Genomic DNA, 19,100 nt, shown 5'->3' with positions numbered 1-19,100 from the left:
TGAGAAAGGGCGCTCTAGCCGCGGAGGTTGTGGCGGCCCCGGAAGTGCTCAGCCATCGACGCGACCCCGGCGCCCCGGATGGGGAAGGAGGCGGGCGGCCGCCCTTCCCCGGCCGCGCACCCCTAGGACCTCGCGGGCAGGTGGGTTCCGATTGGGTGTCAGTGTTTCCGGGCCTCCTCCGCCGTCTCCCGCAGGCCCGATGCGGGTGAAGGGCGGCGGCGGCGGCGGCGGCGGCGGCGGGTGGGGCAGGCCCAGGAGGGGGAGTGGGGGGCCCCCGGGGACACTCCACCCGGCCCTGTCCCCCACCCTTTGGGTGGGAGTTGCCCTTTTCGGCGCCTCGGACCCTACCGTGGTCACCTTGGAAGAAATAAGGTGGGGCAATAAGAATTTTCTTCTCAGACTTGCTGGATGACCTTGGTATTTTTGACTCTTAGTTTTCCCTTTGTGAAAAGGGGATCATTATCTTCGATCCTCCCGAGTTTCGCCGTTTATAAGTAGGATGATAGCTCTTTAAAGGATGTTGAGCTCAGTTAAGGGATTAAGAATCTTGAATCTTTGCTTTTGGTTAAACAAACCATAGGGCTCGTATCTTTCCGTACTGTGAGGTTTACCTTTCTCTATAGACCTGTAACTTTCTTTTCTACTTTTTCTAAGTAACAGATGCCTTTGAGAACCCAATAAAAACTTGGATTCTAGTCCTAGAAATTTGCATAAATCACAGCAACAAATATGCATTAACGGGGAGGGTTTTTGAACGATAGACCTCAGGGGTGTGTGAACCCCTGAGTTAAGAACTGGTTTAGAGGTACAGGCTTTTGGGCAGAACTTTGGTTTGAATCTGGCTCCACTATTTACCACTGTTAGCTTGAACTGAAGTAAAGCATACACTTTGAATCTCAGCTGTTAAGATACAGTGGGACTGACACTAACTTGGCAAGGTTGTGGAGATTAAATGGAAGAAGCTTCAAAGGCTCAGGACATAGTAGGCACTGGACAAGTGACAGCTGAAAAAGAATTACAGTGTAAAATCTGAAATGAAATTTTCATATTTATAGTATAAGACGGCCACCACGTATATTTTGTTCAGGCTTCTAACAAACCAAGTTGATTTGATTTTAGCTCAGCCCTACCCTTGACCTTTCATAGATTCATAGTCTCTCTTTTTGTAGGAACTTGGCTGCATTGTCCTGCCTCAGAGAACAAACTCATCTACTGTAGGCCTAGCCCGGGTTGCTGCCTTTGATAGCAAGGGAAGGTCAGTACAATATCAACCACAACTCAGCATGGAATTTCCAGAGAAGTCTTACTTCAAAACTTTATAAAGAACAAGAACCACATGGACTTCTGCAAGGGAGATTGAAGTCGCCTGAGTATGAGCGAAAGGATAATGTGTGCCCAGCCTGTAGCTACCACCAAAGAGGTCAGGTGGCAGAAGGTCTTGTATGAGCGACAGCCCTTTCCTGATAACTACGTGGATCGGAGGTTCCTGGAAGAGCTCCGGAAAAACATCTATGCCCGGAAATACCAATACTGGGCTGTGGTGTTTGAGTCCAGTGTGGTGATACAGCAGCTGTGCAGTGTCTGTGTTTTTGTGGTTATCTGGTGGTATATGGATGAGGGTCTTCTGGCCCCTCAGTGGCTTTTTGGGACCGGCCTGGCTTCTTCACTGATTGGCTATGTTTTGTTTGATCTCATTGACGGAGGGGAAGGACGGAGGAAGAGTGGGCGGACCCGGTGGGCTGACTTGAAGAGTGCCCTAGTCTTCATTACTTTCACATATGGCTTTTCGCCGGTGCTGAAGACCCTGACAGAATCGGTCAGCACTGACACCATCTATGCCATGGCAGTCTTCATGCTGTTAGGCCACCTCATCTTCTTTGACTATGGTGCCAATGCTGCCATTGTATCCAGCACACTGTCCTTGAACATGGCCATCTTTGCTTCTGTCTGCCTTGCCTCCCGCCTGCCCCGATCCCTCCATGCCTTCATCATGGTGACATTTGCCATCCAGATTTTTGCCCTGTGGCCCATGTTACAGAAGAAACTGAAGGCATGTACGCCCCGCAGCTATGTGGGGGTCACACTGCTCTTTGCATTCTCAGCCTTAGGAGGCCTGCTGTCCATCAGTGCTGTGGGAGCCATACTCTTTGCCCTTCTGCTGGTTTCCATCTCATGTCTCTGCCCTTTCTACCTCATTCGCCTGCAGCTTTTTAAAGAAAATATTCATGGGCCTTGGGATGAGGCTGAAATCAAAGAAGATTTGTCCAGGTTTCTCAGCTGAGTTGGGGACCTCCATTCTGTTACTAAGACAAGCTGATAGACCAGCCTTCCAACTAGTAGAAGATTTGAAGGCAGAGTTCCATTCTGGAAGTGGCATGCTGATGTGGGTGGGCGATCAGAGATCAAAAGAAAATGTTAACAGAAGTCTTGGGCAGTGAAGGTGATTATCCTTTCTGTTATCTTATGGATGAAAAAGCTTCCTGGGGGCCCTCGAATTATTGCCTCTCATTTTTCTCTGTAACAAATGAAGTGGTGTGGTTTCTATTTATTAAAAAAATAACAACACATCAAGCTGTCTCATGACTTTTCTGTAAGCAGAAGGCATACAGTAGGGACATGGAGAGTAAGAATTTGTGTATGTGTGTGCATGTAAAGTCACTTCTCTCTACCTTTCTCTCTACCAAATGCAGGCTCTGTTACTTATCTACAGCTCAAATGCTAGAACCCTGGATAATATGTCCAGTTTTGTTGCCAGAGATCACAGAGTTGATCTCTTAACCTTGACTCAGAGTTTCCACTCAGTTCTTAATGAAGCCTGTATGCCACTAACTAACTACAAGGGGTATATGACGTACCATAATACACAAGCAAAATGTTGGGGGAATTCAAAGAGGCTGGAGGGCAAAGAGAGCTGGAGTAATGAAATATTTTTTAGAGGAGACAGCACTTGAGCTTTAGTCCTGGAGGGTAGGTTGGGATTTCAGCAAGCAAAAAATGGTTCGGGAGACAACGTGGCAAAAGCCTTTAGCTCAGGTCAGCAATACCTGGGCTGAGCAAGTGGAGCTGGCATGCTTCGTGTGACTAATGGCAGCTGGAGAACTGGGAGAGCACACCCTGTCCAAACAAGGTAACCACTACACTACTCTCTACGCCCTGACTGACCAGAATTGGCTCATGGTTGTTATATAGTCCACATCAGAAACAAGATAGGGGTTGGTGGTGGAATGTAATAAGAGTTGTATAAATTGTTTTTAAATTTACTTTTGATAATTGCTTTATAATATTGTGTTGGTTTTTGCCAAACATCAAGTAAAATTGTTTTTGTTTTTTAATGTCTCAATATATTTTCCTTATCTGAATGGGTTTCTGATGATCAACTTTAGGGAACTCACAGAGCAACTGCATCCATGTTGGTGAGCAGAAAGTTCCACAGACTTGAACCCCTCTGAAGAACACCTGCTCAGTGGGGTCACTTAACGTGCCTGTGCTGTCATGCTCAGCTCTGTCATACTGTCTAATATTCGGCATTACCCAAGGCCTGACCCTGTTCAGTTTCGTGGCTGTAGTTCAGAGGGGAGGTGGCAGGGGGTGGGGTGTCGTGGGTTGGCTATTAGGGTACAGGGTGGGGCAGCAGATTCAATCCAGATAGAAAAGAGGTATCTGTGGGTAGAAGGATGGATGTATGTCCAGGCGCACAGGGCCTGATACCTCTCGGCGGTGGAGGGGAGTGCAGAATGGAAGGGCTGCAGCCAGAGAAGCTGAGGTCTGAGAGTGGTGAGTACGTTGAATTATTGGATCCTGGAGTCAATGGCAAGTGAAGGAGCTTTTGGAAAGGAATATAGGATTCCCACCTGAGGTGGAAGGGAGATTCAAGGGGGAGGGGACATATGTACATCTACGGCTGATTAATGCCGATGTATGGTAGAAACCAATACAATATTGTAAAGCAGTTATCCTCCAATGTGAATAAATTTTTTGTTTAAAAAAAAAGGGATCTAGGATTCACACCTAACACTTCCATGGTGTGTGAAATTCTAATAGCGTGTTCACGCTGAACTACAGAGGCTGAGCATGGGGAGCTTTCGTGGCAATAGTGAAAAATGAGAGTCTAGACTAAGGGTGGTGACAGTGGGCAAAGGAGGTGAGGGTTCTGACGAGAGAGTTTTAGAACTTGGAAAATTCATATTGGAAGGTAGAAGGGGAAGGGGATGACTGGGAGGGCTTCTGCCTTGAGTGGATGTTTGTATTTCTAATAACTATACCATGAGAAAACAGAAGTGAGAACAAGTTTGGAAATAGATAAGAAAGGAACGGGACATGTTAAGTTCGAGGTGCCTGAGGTGGTACACCCAGGCGAACTCCTTAGTTCCATATGTAGTATCTGGAGGACACTGGCTCAGAATTCTGGGCATTATCGAGGAGGTTATTGAGATATAAACAGAATCCAGCACTTTTGTGTTTGGAATTCTTTGTACAGAATTGGTTGCCTCACAACCAGGCTATAGTGGAATTAGAAGAGGATCACAGAAGGATAACTGGAATAACCAAAATGGTAGGAATCTGAGGGAAAGGAGGCTGGCCTATGAAACCAGATTAGAGCATAGAACCACCACAGCCTGCAAGAAAGGCTCAAAAGAGATCCAGTCATTGCCTATAAAATGGTTAGTGACGAAAGTGAATGTTATTTGCTCACCAAATCATGCCTTATATAGGAAGGTTTTTGTTGTTTAGTCTCTTAAGTTGTGTCCAACTCTTTTGCGACCCTATGGAGTGTAGCCCACCAGGCTCCTCTCTGTCCATGGGATTTTGCAGGTGAGAATACTGGAGTGGGTTGCCATTTCCTTCTCCAGGGGGGTCTTCCTGACCCTGCAATCTCCTGCCACATCTCCTGTGTTGTTAGGTGGAGTCTTTGCTGCAGAGCCACTGGGGGAGCCCTTCTAGGACAGACACCTTTGAACAGAAAATTTAAGACAAAAAATTTTATAAACGTTCTACATGCAAGTCCAAAATGTTTCACAAGCCAGGGATATAGATGGGATCCAAAAGTTGCGGGGTGGGGGGGATGCAAATAAAAAAGCCATAAATGCCTTGTAAGGACATGTTCAGAAATCCCAAGCCCTTAGGCATTGCCACCTGAAGGGTGATGAGCTCATATATGGCAGCTTCTTTGGGCTGCTGCTGGCATAGTGGTGCAGGCCTGCTTAATGATCAATAGGCCCTAATGTGACAATTCCTGAGAAAGTTACTCATCACTCAAGTATGTAGTCTAATCAGCCTTCTAAATTTATACCACACTGAAAGGGTCCAAGTAGGATATCAATGATCTAAATTTCCAGGGAATATTAATTATGGTGTGTGTATGTGGGTGGCTGGTATAGGGAGGAAGGGAAGAGTAGCATTGGAATAAAAATCCTTGTAATTATCCTCCAATTAAAAAAAGCCCAACCTATCAAATACTTATTTATATAAGAAGCTATACTCCTTTCTCCCAGCTCTGTTTCTTGTTACCATAAGTTATAAGTAAGGCGGGATGGTGGCAAGCTAGAGCAAGGGTAGAGGGGTGGGAAGGCAGTTTTGCCCATCCTTCCAAAATGGTACCAGGGATTGTAGTCGAGATGGAAGGAACAAGCAGAGGTAGAGGCCCAGGGCAGCAGGCGTGCTGGATTTTGTGGTGTGGAGCGTGAATGGTATGTAGCTAGAACGCTGTGCATGGATCTGAGTGTTCCCACACCACAGTGGTTCTGTGGCAATCAAACTGGTACCAGCGTTAGGCCTGTATGCTGTGCTAGTACTGTAAACTTTCGGGTGTGCTTTTGGGAAGCTGGCTTAAATTATGGATTTAAGAATTCACACAGCATGTTCACGGAAGTATATGGAGCCCACCACTTACATCTTTAAACCAAAGGCTCAAGGTCAAAAAACAAAAACATAACAAAAGCAAGCCAGCAGAGGGCACCAGTGACACAATTTTACAATATTGCAAACTCCTCGAATGCAGGAAAATAGGCCTGGGACATAGTGCCATCTTGTGGAAGTTATTGATACTCCTTTTTATAATGAAATTCAATGTAAGTCTTGAAATGCATTCAGGGCTAACTGGCAGGCTGTTGCTTTTAATGCTTTATCAAGCCCCTCTTTATCCCTTATTCTCTTCCCCAATATCTATTTATTGTCCACCTAGGCCCACTTCTATTCACTTTCTACCATTCACATTTTATGATGTTTAACCTTAGAAATGTATTCATTCAACAAATACTGAACACTAACTATATGACAGATACCACTTGTTCTGTCTGCTTGAGATACACCTACATAGGAGTAAAATAGACAAAGTCCCTTGACCTAGTGAAGCATACATTCTAGCAAGAGGAGACAGATGATAAACATAAGCAGAAGGTAATAAAACTATTGAAAAAAAAGGAAAAAGTAGCAATGGAATTCAATAAGGGGGTCAGGGTAGGTCTCACAGAAAAGGTAACATTTAGCAAAAGGTTTGGAAGGAAGTGAGGGAATTATCCAGGGTCTCAGGGGAAAAGCATTCCAGGCAGAGGGAGGAGCCGCTGCAGAGACAGAAGAAGGCATGACGTGTTTGGGGAATAGCCAGGAGTGGCCGAAATGAAGTGAACGAGGCGAGCAGAAGAGGAGGCCAGAAAGGGAATGTGGGAGGCTAGGCTCATTCTGGATGCTGTGGGGCAAGAGTAGAAGCAGAAAGCGTTAGAGGAGGCTCAAGCAGGGGATATGGTGGTGCCGCAGACCACAGTGATAGCAAAGGAAGTGGTGGAAAACAGTCACCTTCTGGATATAGTTTGCAGGTATAGTCAAGAGCTTCCTAATGTATTAGATGGAGGGCATGAACACAAGAGAAGAATCATAAAAGACTTGAGGTTTTTGGCCTGAGCAAATTGAAAGATGGAGACAGCATCCATTGAGATGGGGGCCCAGGAGATATGGGGTAAAGATTCTGGGGAGGAGGGTCAGGAGTTCAGTTTGGGGCATGTAGACATGTATGAAATGTAGACACCTGAGATGAAATGCTGAGTAAGGAGTTGTGGATATGAGTTTGAATTTCAGGAGCAATGTATGGGATGGAGATATAAATTTAAGATTTGCTGGTATATAAATGGCATTTAATGCTATGTGACTGGATGACATCACTAGGAAGGAATTTCATATAGAAGAGGACTAAGAAATCCAAAGTAAAATGTTGGAGAGAAGAATAAACAAAAAGATTTGGAAAGCACAACCACTGAGGCAGGAGGAAGATAAAAGAGTTTAGAATCCTGGAAACCAAGTGCAAATGATTCAGGAAGAGGGGATGGTCAACTGTGATTAGATCAAAATCTGAAAAATCAAGAAAGCAAGGACTGAGCATTGATCATTGGATTTAGCAAGGAGGAGGTGATTGGTGTCCCTTAATATATATATTTGTGGAGTGGTGAGAATAGAAACCTATTTGAAGTAAGTTTAAGAGAACAAGAAAAGAGAAATCGGATCAGCAAGTACAGGCAACTCTGGAAGTTTTGCATCAAAAGGGAATCAGGATATAGGTCAGAAACTGAAGGGAGGTGAGGGCAAGGAAAATGTCTTTTTTTAAGATGGGAGAATGTTTGTATATTGATGGAAATGAAACAGTGGAAAGTTGATGTGAGAAAGGGGAGAATTAACTGCTGAGGTCATGTTCTTGAGCAAGTGAGAGGTGATGGGATCTACTACTGCACAGGGGAGGGACTGGCTTCAGGAAGAGAAGGAAGAGTTGGTCTCTGGGAACAAGTGGGAAGGCATAACGTGTAGATACAGATGTAGGTAAGTGAGTAGATGGCTAGTGGACAGATGAGGTGATGGGAATCTGTGGATGTTCTTTTCTGATTGCTTCAATTCTCTCAGAGAAGTAGGAGGCAAAGAATCAGCTGAGATGTGAAAGTGAAGGAAACTGATGGAATGAGGGGATATGAAACAGTTTGGTACACTGGGGGATTGGATGAACTAGGGATGCTTTAGTATAAATGCCCAGCAGTAGTAAGGAAGGGCTCACTTGAGACTGGTAGTCATGAATTTAAAGTGAAGTTGGTTGTGTGTGTGTGTGTGTTTTGCTGACCTTGTACAGCTACATGAGCACAAACTAGAGCAGATGGGGAGTTGAATTTACCCAGGATGGTGATTAATCAGATTGAGAGAAAGGCAAGGGAGAACAGTAATTATACATGGGCATGATTATAATGATTGGCCATGGAATTTAAATTGAGTAAGAAGGAGAATGAACCTCAAGAAGGGCGAAAAGCAGGGAGATGAAGGACAGGGCAAAGTTCTATGGACTGGAGATTCACGGGGTTTGGAAGCCAGGAAGTAAAGGCCGGAGAAAAGATAAAGACGAGGTTGTGACTTTGGAAGTGAATAGCTGAGGTGGGGGGCGGGCGACGATATTGGAGGAGTGAAGTCCAAGGAAATGAGAAGTGAGATGGGAGTGGGGTGTTGGAAGTAGTACCTACAGGTAGGTGGAAAGCTCCAAGAATTAAGACAGGAGAATGACAGTGACACAGGAGCTAAAATCATCAGGAGATAAGGGAGAAAGAACTGAAGGTTGGTAGATGAATGAACATATGGACCAGAGCCCTGTGGGGCGCTAATGACTAATTTCCTGAGAACCATGCAAACTTCCAACAGTGGGGCCATGCCATTTCTAGTGAAAGTTTGATTTTGGGGACAGTGATCAGGGCTGAAGTGAGAGCCAGGGTTTGACCAAGGTCCTGGGAACCATCAGGACTGAGGAGGGCAGCTCCTCGGACCACTGACAGGGCTCTGGCCAGCTTAGCTGCAGCCAGAGGCGGAGGAGAAATGGCTGAGGTTCTGTAGGAATGAGCTAGCTTACCAGCCCACTGCTTTTGGCTTAGGATTTACAGCTCACAGGTGCAATTAACTTTGGCTTATTTACTTGGGGAACAATAGCAATCACCAGCCAACAGATCTGTTACTGTGATTAACAGGAAGACTCCGCAGAGACAAGGGAGGCTCCGCTTCCCCACAGGCCAACATCTGCTGGGCACCAGGGGCCTAGCAACACCACGGTTCAGGTGCCATCTCGCCTGTAGTATGACACAGGGGAAAGAGTGCCCAAGGAAGAGCCTTAGAAAGGCATGGCTTTTTCTGTCATCATCCAGCAGCGGCTGGCACCTGGGTTTCAGGATAAGCCTGAGGGAGGTCTTGTGCCCTAACAGACTAGCTCTCCAGTCCCTTGACTGTACTTTTGCAGGGGTGGTGGAGCATGTTTACCAGAGCTGAGGTCAAGAGGTACTGTCCCCTCAGTCCCCTGAAAAGCTAGCTTTCCCCAGCTAAGGGGGCTGCTCCTGCTTTTCCCAGCTCACTCACAGGACGGCCCTGGGGCCTTTTGCAGAGCCCAAGAACACTTGGACTCTGGTCAGTGAGAATACTGCGGGTCTCCTGCTCTTTCTAAGTTGCAAAATAAACAGATCTTTAGGCCCCAGGCAGCTTTTGTGTTTGAGGCTGAGTGTGTTTCTGTCTTTAAAAGAGAAAAATGCAGCAGGAGAAACAGTCTCCTTGGCACTAACTTCTCTTTGCTGCCTCTAAAATATAGTCACAGAGAGGAGGATGAAAAGTGAGCCCTTAAGAATCTGAAAGACTTGTTTTTCCATTGTGTTATATGGAGCTTCAAAACTATCCTTTGTTAGCAGCTGTTTTGAGAGGGAGGACCCACTTCAGTGTTACTATCTTGAGGATCATAATCTCTTTGGACCCTGGGGCTTGCTAAGACTGTCTTTACTGTGTGCCCCCTCAAGAGGATCACTGAAGATGTGAACTGTAGAGAGATCAGGATCTGATAAGAAGTACTATAAAATGTGATTTGATTAAAAACACCGTGAGAGTAGCAGTTTATAGCCTTGACTCATCCAACAACCTACCACCTAATCTGATCTCAAATGTTGACAGTACTGTGATCTAATAGTAATTTATGGTATTAAAAAATAAAAAAACAAAATACAGATGTATATTCAAATGAACTTACTTACAAAACAAAAAAGAGGCTCAAAGACTTGGAGAATGAACTTATTGGGGGGAAGGACGGGAGGAAGGGATAATTAAGGAGTTTGGATTGGACATGTACACACTGCTATATTTAAATGGATAGCCAACAAGGACCTACCATATAGCACAAGGAACTCTGCTCAGTGTTATGTGGCAGCCTGGATGGGATGGAAGTTTAGGGGAGAATGGATACATGTATATGCATGACCGAGTCCCTGTGCTGGTCACCTGAAACTATCACAACATTGTTAATTGGTTATACAAAATAAAAAGATTTTTTAAAAAACAGATGTATATTATGGTAATGAAGGCAGCTAGTGTGTCCATTTAAATGAGGAACATACAGGGGTGTGGTGGCATTTGAGCTCCATCTGATTTATTCAGATATAGATTCTGTAGGATTATAAAGGGCAATAGAGGTTTTCTTGTTTTTTAGCAATCTTTTCTCTCTGGATGAGGATCATGTCTTTGAAATGGATTCACAGTTGCAAAGATTTATTTCAGAATCTATGAAACTGGACTAAAGATTCTAATATAATTTTCTGAGTTTAAAAAAATCATACCTAGTGCTGAGTTATAAAACAGATGTTGGCAAGTACAGTATTTTTTCAAACTCAGGGATGAAAAGGACTGAAGGGTCCAAGCTCCAAACCCACTGAAGGTGTCTGTGTTTGTATGTGAACAGCTGAGGTTATCTCCGTATCTCTTCTTGGCTCTCAACTTCGAGGATGTTTGCTGAAAAATGCTTCAGTGTACATGTGGCTCCCAAGGCTTACCAGTGGAAATCTCTAAGGAGAGTATGGCAAGTTTTTTTTTTTTTTTTTTTTTTTTAACTTTTCCCTACCTTTAGTTCTCTTTTCTCCATCTCTTGCGTGGTCTGGGAGTTTCTAGCTAGAGGCTGGAGGACTCTCACTCCTCTCACTGAGTCCAGTGGAAGACCAATGCAGGACACCTTCTGAATCTAAAGCCTTCTTGTTAGAAGCCGAAGCAAAGTTAACAACAGACTGCTTCAGTTTCAATCCCACTATGTCTTCCTCAACCCACACTTAATGTGATTTAGAGTCTTCTATTACACTATTCCATGAGAAATGAAAAGTTAGGTTTCTGATTGGCTGAAATGAGTTCTGTTATTTCTTTGTCAGAGGTCAAAATCACCACATTCTAGAATGCTAGCAGGCTTTGGGTCAAGTGGATAATCTGATTCTAGGACTCAAATAGTTGCTTTAGCATGGAAGTCAGTAACAGTTCTTCCTGGAAAAGAGTCCAAAAATTAATCCTGTCATAGCTTATATTGGAATTTCTTATTTACCTATTTTGTCAGCTACTTTTATACTATTAACGTCTCTGATATTCCCAGTAACTAGGACATTCTTATAAATTCAAGAAATGTTTGATACATAAATGAAGGGATGGGAATATTTAAGAATGTGTATTAAAGATATAATAGTTTATTTCTCCCAAAGATCCTGAATCACTTCTGAAGAACTGCACTTCTTCAGCTCTCTATCCAATATTGAGGGGTGAGGAGGGTGGGAAAGCTGAGCAAGAGTATATTATAAAACACAGAAACGGTATGAATAATAAAGAAAAATGAACAAACCTCTGAATAGTTTAATTTTACTCCAGGCTTCTTCCCACATCCACCACCCCATCCCGTCAGTCCCCTTTCTTCTCACCAGTCTAATGTGAGGATGGGGCCATACCTGTTGGTTGAAGAGATGGATTAGGATTGCCAGGGAATCATTTTATTCAATATGACTTGAGCTTTATGTTCTCATGGTCATCAGATCAATCTAAGTTTTAAACATCTAAATGGTATAACATTGCACATAGAAACAAGTTCAAAATTAAGACAGTGGAAAAATACCAAACACTTAACAAAAGAAATGAATTGATGAAAACCTTCCTGTTGACAACCTCCTTCCTGTTTGTATTTGGGGAGGTGGTGTGATATAACCCGGGAACTCTGGGTCTGTTGGGATGAGAATGCTGTCAAATGAGAATGTTACACGATAAGAATACTGATTTAAAAAGTTAAATGTCTGGACTGAAGGTGAAAGGAAGGGCAACAGACTGCAAGCTGTGTGGTAGTCTGCATCAGCTCAGTTACTTTGAGGTAAAGTTGAGCTTTGGTTGACCCTCTGCTTTGGTATCTTTGAATTTCCTTAGTCACCAGCGTTCTGACTCTCAGTCACTGGACCTGTGATGCAAGTACACACTGATGTATTAACATGCAAGATGAAAATTTTCACCTGAGAGATAAGCTGGTTTTGCATTTTGGGGAGGAGCATGTAGTCCTTGAAAAAGATTTTTATGGCCCAGAGAAAGGACATTGGTAGCGAGGGTCCTCATTGCTGTACTGAGGTGGTTCTTGCCCACACCTGAGCTGCCTCTCCTTTCCAGTGCTTGTCTACATCAGCCAGGAAGTGTGGAACACAGAGTCCTGATCAAGTGTTTTACTTTCCCATCCTGTAGCTTCTTTCTTCATGTGCTAAAGCGAGGCACATGGAGAAGTGATCCAAGAGGGGATCCTTTAAAATTCTAACGTAGACCAAATAAATATTCAAAAAGAAAACTCTGAATTAAATCTCAAGCCTTTAGTGGAAGGCTTCAGATCACATATTTGGCAGGATAAACTATGTTACCATAACAACTTATTGACCACAGACATATTAATTCATCTTTTGTTACCCAAGCATTATTGTCCCGAGTGTTTCAACAGTCATTTATATAACAAATCACCAGCCACAGACATTAGTTTCTACAAAAATCCCCCAGTCGACAGTGTGTTAATAATAATCATTTTATTTGGGTAAGTCTTTGGGATTAGTTTTTAATGATAGCTTAAAATTTCAGTGTTGAAATTATCATTTGAGGATTAAGGTATAAAAAAAGTTCTCTTCCTGAAAACTCATAAAGATTTTGTTCTTCCAGTACTTTACTGACATCATTAGGAATCTTCTCAATGTGGCAACATTTCTTTGCCTTGTACTTTTACTCGAATGATATGTTTTTTCCCCTGAACTTGCCAAATAGAATATATGAGGTTTACATGTTTCAGACCAAAAATTTCTCCCATAATCTAAAATAATCTTATGTACTTTATTGCCTAAAAAACAATGAAAATAGGAAAAAATGTCTTTAGTTCAGTTGCTTCAGTTCAGTTCAGTTCAGTCGCTCAGTCGTGTCCAACTCTTTGTGGCCCCATGAATCACAGCATGCCAGGCTTCCCTATCCATCACCAACTCCCGGAGCTTGCTCAAACGCATGTCCATCGAGTTGGTGATGCCATACAATTATCTCATCCTCTGTCATCCGCTTCTCCTCCTCCAAAATGTCTTGGTGCAAAATGTCTTGGTGCAATAATAATTATTAATGAGATTCCTGGGAGCAGACTGAATTTATTCGGTTCTCTGTGTCTTTTCTAGACACCCAGGATTTTTGCTTCATCTTTCACTCTTCTATTGGACAGACATTTCACCTGAAGATCGACTACTGTTCTCCACCAAATATCCTAAATCACAATGCTTTAAGAACTTCAAATCAGTCATTTTCAATTGAAGCTCCTTTGCTGGTCAAATTATGTATTTTTCACCTTACCTGGTTTTAGTTGAAACAAACTCCTACTTTAACTTGGATCTTCTTTAGAAAAAGAAACAGAACACATTTCATTTTTTATATAGAATAAAATTTGTTTTTATTATAGACATGGATCAAAAATAAGTTTTTCTGTACATATGACATACAGTGCAAATGAAAGGCTTTTAAATACCACAGATAGACATGTTGTCGGACACAAAAGGAGATGAATGATGGGGGTTAGGATGGTCGTCCAGGAACTGCAGGAGGGGGTCGCCTAGTGAAAACAAAACAAAATAATAAAAAGAAAAACACAGATGTGGAAGAAGAAAACAATGTTTAAACCAGAAAACAAATCCGAATAAGAGCATGCAAAAATAATCCCACAAAAATCAAATTTAAATCAGACAAAAAACATGCAGACATGCAAGGGAAATGAGAGATCACGTGGCATAGTAAGCAGCTCCTGGGCCGTTTCCTGGCTACCAGTCATGTGCTAGGTATGAGCCATTTGAGCCTACTCCAAACATGTATTATTTTGTACCATGGAATGATGTTCACGCAATCATATTCAGGAAAACTGGGAACAGTACCAGAGCCACATACCTTTATAACTTGAGTATTTGTTTCCCAACCCTGATTTTGTGACATTCAGTTATTTTCAAAGATTTCAATAAATGTTGTGAAATCTCCATAGGGGGAGAGGAAGTTGATATAGCAATATGACAGGGGAAATTTTTTTTTTTAAGATGAAGGACAGTAGAAGGCAGCAAGAGATCAGATGAGCAATGTAATCACAAGGTGGAAAATATCAGGGGTTGATCTTAGAGAAAAGGATTGGTAAATGAGAATTTCCTCCAGGTGAAAATCCTGTTGTGATAGCCTTTCTAGGCGCAGGCAAATTCAGAGGCTACATCTGGTTCATGGTGAGGTGAAGATTTTGTAAAATTTCTCTTTGACTCCAAGTTAGGTGCAACTGAAGCTCTGATTTATTCTGAACTGGGTCCAGGGTAAGTGAAATTTGGTTTGCTGGCTCTTTCTCTGTATCCCTAGCCTGGCTTGCATCTTGTCACGTTCACTGGATGTGAAAGAAGGATCCAGAGATGTGGTTAGTTTTGACATCAGCATCTCTGGATGATGGGCTGGTAGAGAAGATACAGTAAAGGCTACAGAGCAATGCACAGCTCTGTAAGTAGGAAAACAGCAGGCCAGTGAAGCTTTCCCATGGGTTTCCTGCAAAAGTCTACATTTAATTTCCTCTTTCTAACCCAACTGGTAATGAGCTCAACGTTACAGCAAGCCATAGAACTGCGAGGTTAGTTCAGTACCCCGCTCCCTGTGGGACTTCTTTTTGGCTACTCATCCAGGTGTTCAACAACATACTCACTTCCATCCTACTTCTGTAACACTTCAGTGAGTGGAGCAAGGAGGTCTACAAAAAAACAAAAACAAAAACAAACTTCTTTTTCATCTTCTATAAAATGTTAATGGAGCCAAGCTGACTGGGCTAGTTCTTAGCAACAGTGAAAAATGATCTTACCTTTCCTAAAGTCCAAGACCAATTTTTCTTTGGTCCAATTTAAGCTGGCTGCACTTATATGATGAACTTATTATGGGTCCGTAACCTTTCAACTGTGGGGGGTCTGCAAGCCTTTAGCTTTAGAGATCCAGGTAATGGGTATCCCTAGTGTTTTTGTGAAGAAAGTGTAATTAAATTCCTGTCAGGCTTGCTGAGATTTATCACCTGCCCAGCAAACAGAAACTATTTTTGAGTTCTGAAGGGGCTTTAGAACACTTTAATGACCTCAGCAGGGTGGGGAGGTGAGCCATTAAATTGAACAGCAAGTCCACAGTGCTGAAGCGACATTTTGTCAGCATATGCCAAAGCACTTTCCTGTTTGAGTTTGGTGTTCTAGTCCAGAAACAGGGTCAGAAGCTTTATGTCTTAGAATGTATTTCATGAACAGCTAGAACGTTTGCTTCAACCATCAGAGAAATGTGTATATGTTTATCCCCTTAGCTCTTTTCTTTCCTCTTCACTGACCCTGTATCTAACTTTCCACTTGTTGCCAAAAAGGCATCCTTGGTGATGACACCATACATTGGCTCAGTGCTACTTCTATTACGGATCTTGGCAAATTTTTTTTTTTTTACTATTTCCAGAATCTTCTATATCAGGGATCTCCAACCTCTGGGGATATAATGACTGATGATCTGAGACTGAGCTGAAGTAATAATAATTAGAAATAAAGTGCACATTAAATGTAATGCATTTGAATCATCCTGAAATCATCCCCACCCCCTAAACCTCTGCCCTGGTCAGTGGAAAAATTGTCTTCCACGAAACTGATCCCTGGAGCCAAAAAGCCTGGGGACCGCTGCTCTGTGTTACTTAACACAATGCTGAAATGCTTGAAGGCATTTGCTGAAAATACTGGAGCTTTTTATATGAGGGGCAACAAAGAACTTTCTATTGTTGCCACTTCTAACAATTGAAACTTGAAGTACTGAGTTTGGACTACTGAGTGGGGATACTGAGTTGCTAACACTTTTGAAAGCTCATCAGGCCAGCATTCACTGTACAAGCAAATTCTCCCTAGTCAAGATGATCATTTCAGGTTATACCTCCTTAAGTTTTCTGAAAATAACTTCAGAGAATCATTTGGCCAAAACAGGAAGTAAAAGGGCAGGAAAAACTGTGTGTACAACACGGGCATAATTCATATATACATAAAAGACCCCATTATTCATAAGAATAATGAATTACCCACATTCTCTTGGATCTACCTCAATGCTGCAATCTGTTCTTATGATGACATTCCTCTGGCAAGAGCCCTGGGAAGGCCTTCCTTATAAGTTTGTTCTCTTCTGTTACAATCTCATAAAACATGCTCTGCTTGTTTCCTTTGCCCATCACTTAGATAACTTCACATCCCTGAGAAGTGGGTGAGCCAGAAGGCTTGGGAAAGTGAGACAAGAAAGGCAGTAAAAACAGGTGTTCTTCTCAATGTTTCTCTGATGATCTCCACTTTAAGTCAACTTCGATCTCTCCCTTCACAAGAATACATTAGGGGTAATGTAATTAATTCAAAGGAGTGCAAAAATTGTCTTCCACGAAACCAATCCCTGGAACCAAAAAGGCTGTGGACTGCTGCTCTATGTTACTTAACCCAATGCTGAAGTGCTTGAAGGCATTTGCTGAAAATACTGGGACTCGCTCAGCATACCTCTCTCAGGTAATTACATGACCCCCAATGTATTCTTCTGAAGGGAGAGATCTAAGTTGACTTAAAAGTGGAGATCATCAGAGAAGCATTGAGAAGAACGCCTGTTCTTACTGCCTTTCTTGTCTCATTTTCCCAAGCCTTCAGTATTTTCTCTCACTTTGGAGTGAGAGAGTCACAGTCGTATTGAAACTGATCTGAGTTCTCCACAAGGCTCCCTGGGATGCATGGCACGTCTGTCGCTACATGCTTTCAGGTCTCCTGCTCCTATGTGACCTTCCTGGTTGCGTCTCAGACCCCATTGTGACAAAGCACCAGCATACCAGGAGGATGGTCCTAGATTGGGATCTCTCGTTACGATGACATTTTATTTTATCACCCAACTTTGTGTTAGTGATGGTCTGTACTGGGATAATCTCACTCAATGCATTTGCCTTGAGGCAAAGAGCTGACTCAGTTGAGAAGACCCTGATGCTGGGAAAGATTGAGGGAAGGAGGAGAAGGGGACGACAGAGGATGAGATGGTTGGATGGCATCACCGACTCAATGGACATGGGTTTGGGTAGACTCTGGCAGTTGGTGATGGACAGGGAGGCCTGGCATGATGTGGTTCATGGGGTTGCAAAGAGCCGGACACAACTGAGCAACTGAACTGAACTGAACCTAGCCTAAAGCCACTAAAGCAGTGTTTCCTAAGGCATGTACCTCAGAACACTAGTCCTGTAGTACAGTTCATAGATGCTCTATGAACAAAGCATTGATGTTAAAATAAATCTGAGAAACATGGAGACACTAGCCCTGTAATCTGATATGAGAGCTCCTGTAGAGTCTTCTAGTAAAGAAACCTTTAGTGTTTAGTCATCTTTTCCCAAGCATATTTAATCGAGAGGGTCTTGGTGTATGAATGTGTAAAACATTAAAATCTCATGGAGTGGACTTTGGGAAACTCCAAATTAAAGTTGTAGTTTTAGCCAACATCTGTTGCATGCACTCTCTAAGTATCAGGCTGCCTCAGTGTGAAAGAACTTCAAGAAATGGTCTTAAAAGGGGCAATGTCAGGTGTGTGATGACATGAGTACTTCTCAGTATGAGATTTAAAGATTCCAGCAGAAAAATAAGAATCTTGAAAACTAATCGGGCAGATAATTTACATTGATGTCAGAACTATTTTAAAAATACAAACGGAAATCTGCCAAACAGTCACAATAAGGTCCTTCAGTTTGGGTATTTCTATCAGGAACAATTCTGAATAAAGAGTCATGCAGTAAGACACACACAACACAAGGGCACAGCAGGATTCGCATCCTGAGTCTTTCTTCTGTTAAGAGGCTTCCTCTGAAGACACTTATGGATCCTCTCACAGAACGTGTATAGACATGAGAAAGAAACTACAACAGGAAAGTGTGAATTAACCCAACAGTCTTTCCAATTCATCTTTCCACAAGGAGTCTATCCTGAACACAAAGGGAAAGTAAATCAAAATTTCTCCCCTCCCATTCCTTTCTTACAAACAGTCTTTCTCTATTCTCTGGAAATTCAGGTAGGATAAGGACATGTGTAACTACTGAACACTCTTCCATTCTCTTAATACTGGGGAAATGAAAAGCGGTAACTTCCATCAATGCACCATGAGTAAACAATGGAGGTCAACTGTTGAATCAGAAGCTCAATTACTTTCTGTAAGAAATGCCTTCTGTAGACCTAGATTTTCAGAATCACTTCCTTTTCAATAGCCAAGTGTCGTGGTGCTTCTTGGGAAGTGTCACTTTGCACACTCCAGCAGCCTAAGGTTTATGTCCTTCTTTAACTTAGTAAAACAATGACTTCAAGTCAGCAGTAAAATGTTTCCCACTCTCCTGCCTTTGATTTGTTCAACTTTCTCCCTTTAAAAATTTCATTCTTTCCCAAATTAATGACCGTAATGTCAAATGCTATCATTCTCCATACTGGTAATTCTGGGACAACTGGATTAAAAAGAGTTCTAAGTATTTACAAGTCAGATCTTACCGATAAGCAAAGACATGACTCAAATATATACAAGAATGAGGAAGGGGGAGTCCTTCAAATGTTATCATTTATTTCAGGTTCAGTAGTACAGCTTCACATTTTCACAATAGGTACACATGACCTTCTAGAATGATACAGGATTTAAAGGAAGTTGCTTCAAAATGTCCATTCACAGAGTCCATCCATATATATCAGCAATAAGAAATCCTGAAAGTGCCAAGAAGACAGTGAAAAGTATTCTGGCTCAAATTA

The 19,100-nt window shown here is 42.6% G+C and overlaps 2 protein-coding genes across 3 annotated transcripts in view; one reads left to right on the top strand and one right to left on the bottom strand.

The window, feature by feature from the left end:
- On the top strand, positions 18-2,567 carry PIGC (phosphatidylinositol glycan anchor biosynthesis class C). Of its 2 annotated transcripts, none has more exons than XM_018060316.1 (2): positions 18-140; positions 1,170-2,567. In XM_018060316.1, exon 2 carries the CDS (start codon positions 1,373-1,375, stop codon positions 2,279-2,281), a length of 909 nt encoding a protein of 302 aa, XP_017915805.1. In that variant the 5' UTR covers positions 18-140; positions 1,170-1,372; the 3' UTR covers positions 2,282-2,567. The 2 variants fall into 2 exon arrangements, with proteins under 2 accessions (XP_017915805.1, XP_005690711.1); XM_005690654.2 differs by lacking the exon at positions 18-140 and adding an exon at positions 153-372.
- DNM3 (dynamin 3) overlaps positions 13,716-19,100 on the bottom strand; it is a 628,097-nt gene continuing 622,712 nt past the window's right edge. Inside the window, exon 21 of the mRNA XM_005690649.3 lies at positions 13,716-13,894. Coding sequence (XP_005690706.1) covers positions 13,858-13,894 — 37 coding nt within the window. The 3' untranslated portion in view covers positions 13,716-13,857. The remainder of the gene's footprint in view (positions 13,895-19,100) is intronic.

This window comes from Capra hircus, chromosome 16 (genome assembly GCF_001704415.2).
Source record: "Capra hircus breed San Clemente chromosome 16, ASM170441v1, whole genome shotgun sequence".
NCBI classification, from domain to species: domain Eukaryota; kingdom Metazoa; phylum Chordata; class Mammalia; order Artiodactyla; family Bovidae; genus Capra; species Capra hircus.
Note: the sequence above shows the minus strand (reverse complement) of the source record. Positions and strands in the feature narration are given on the sequence as shown.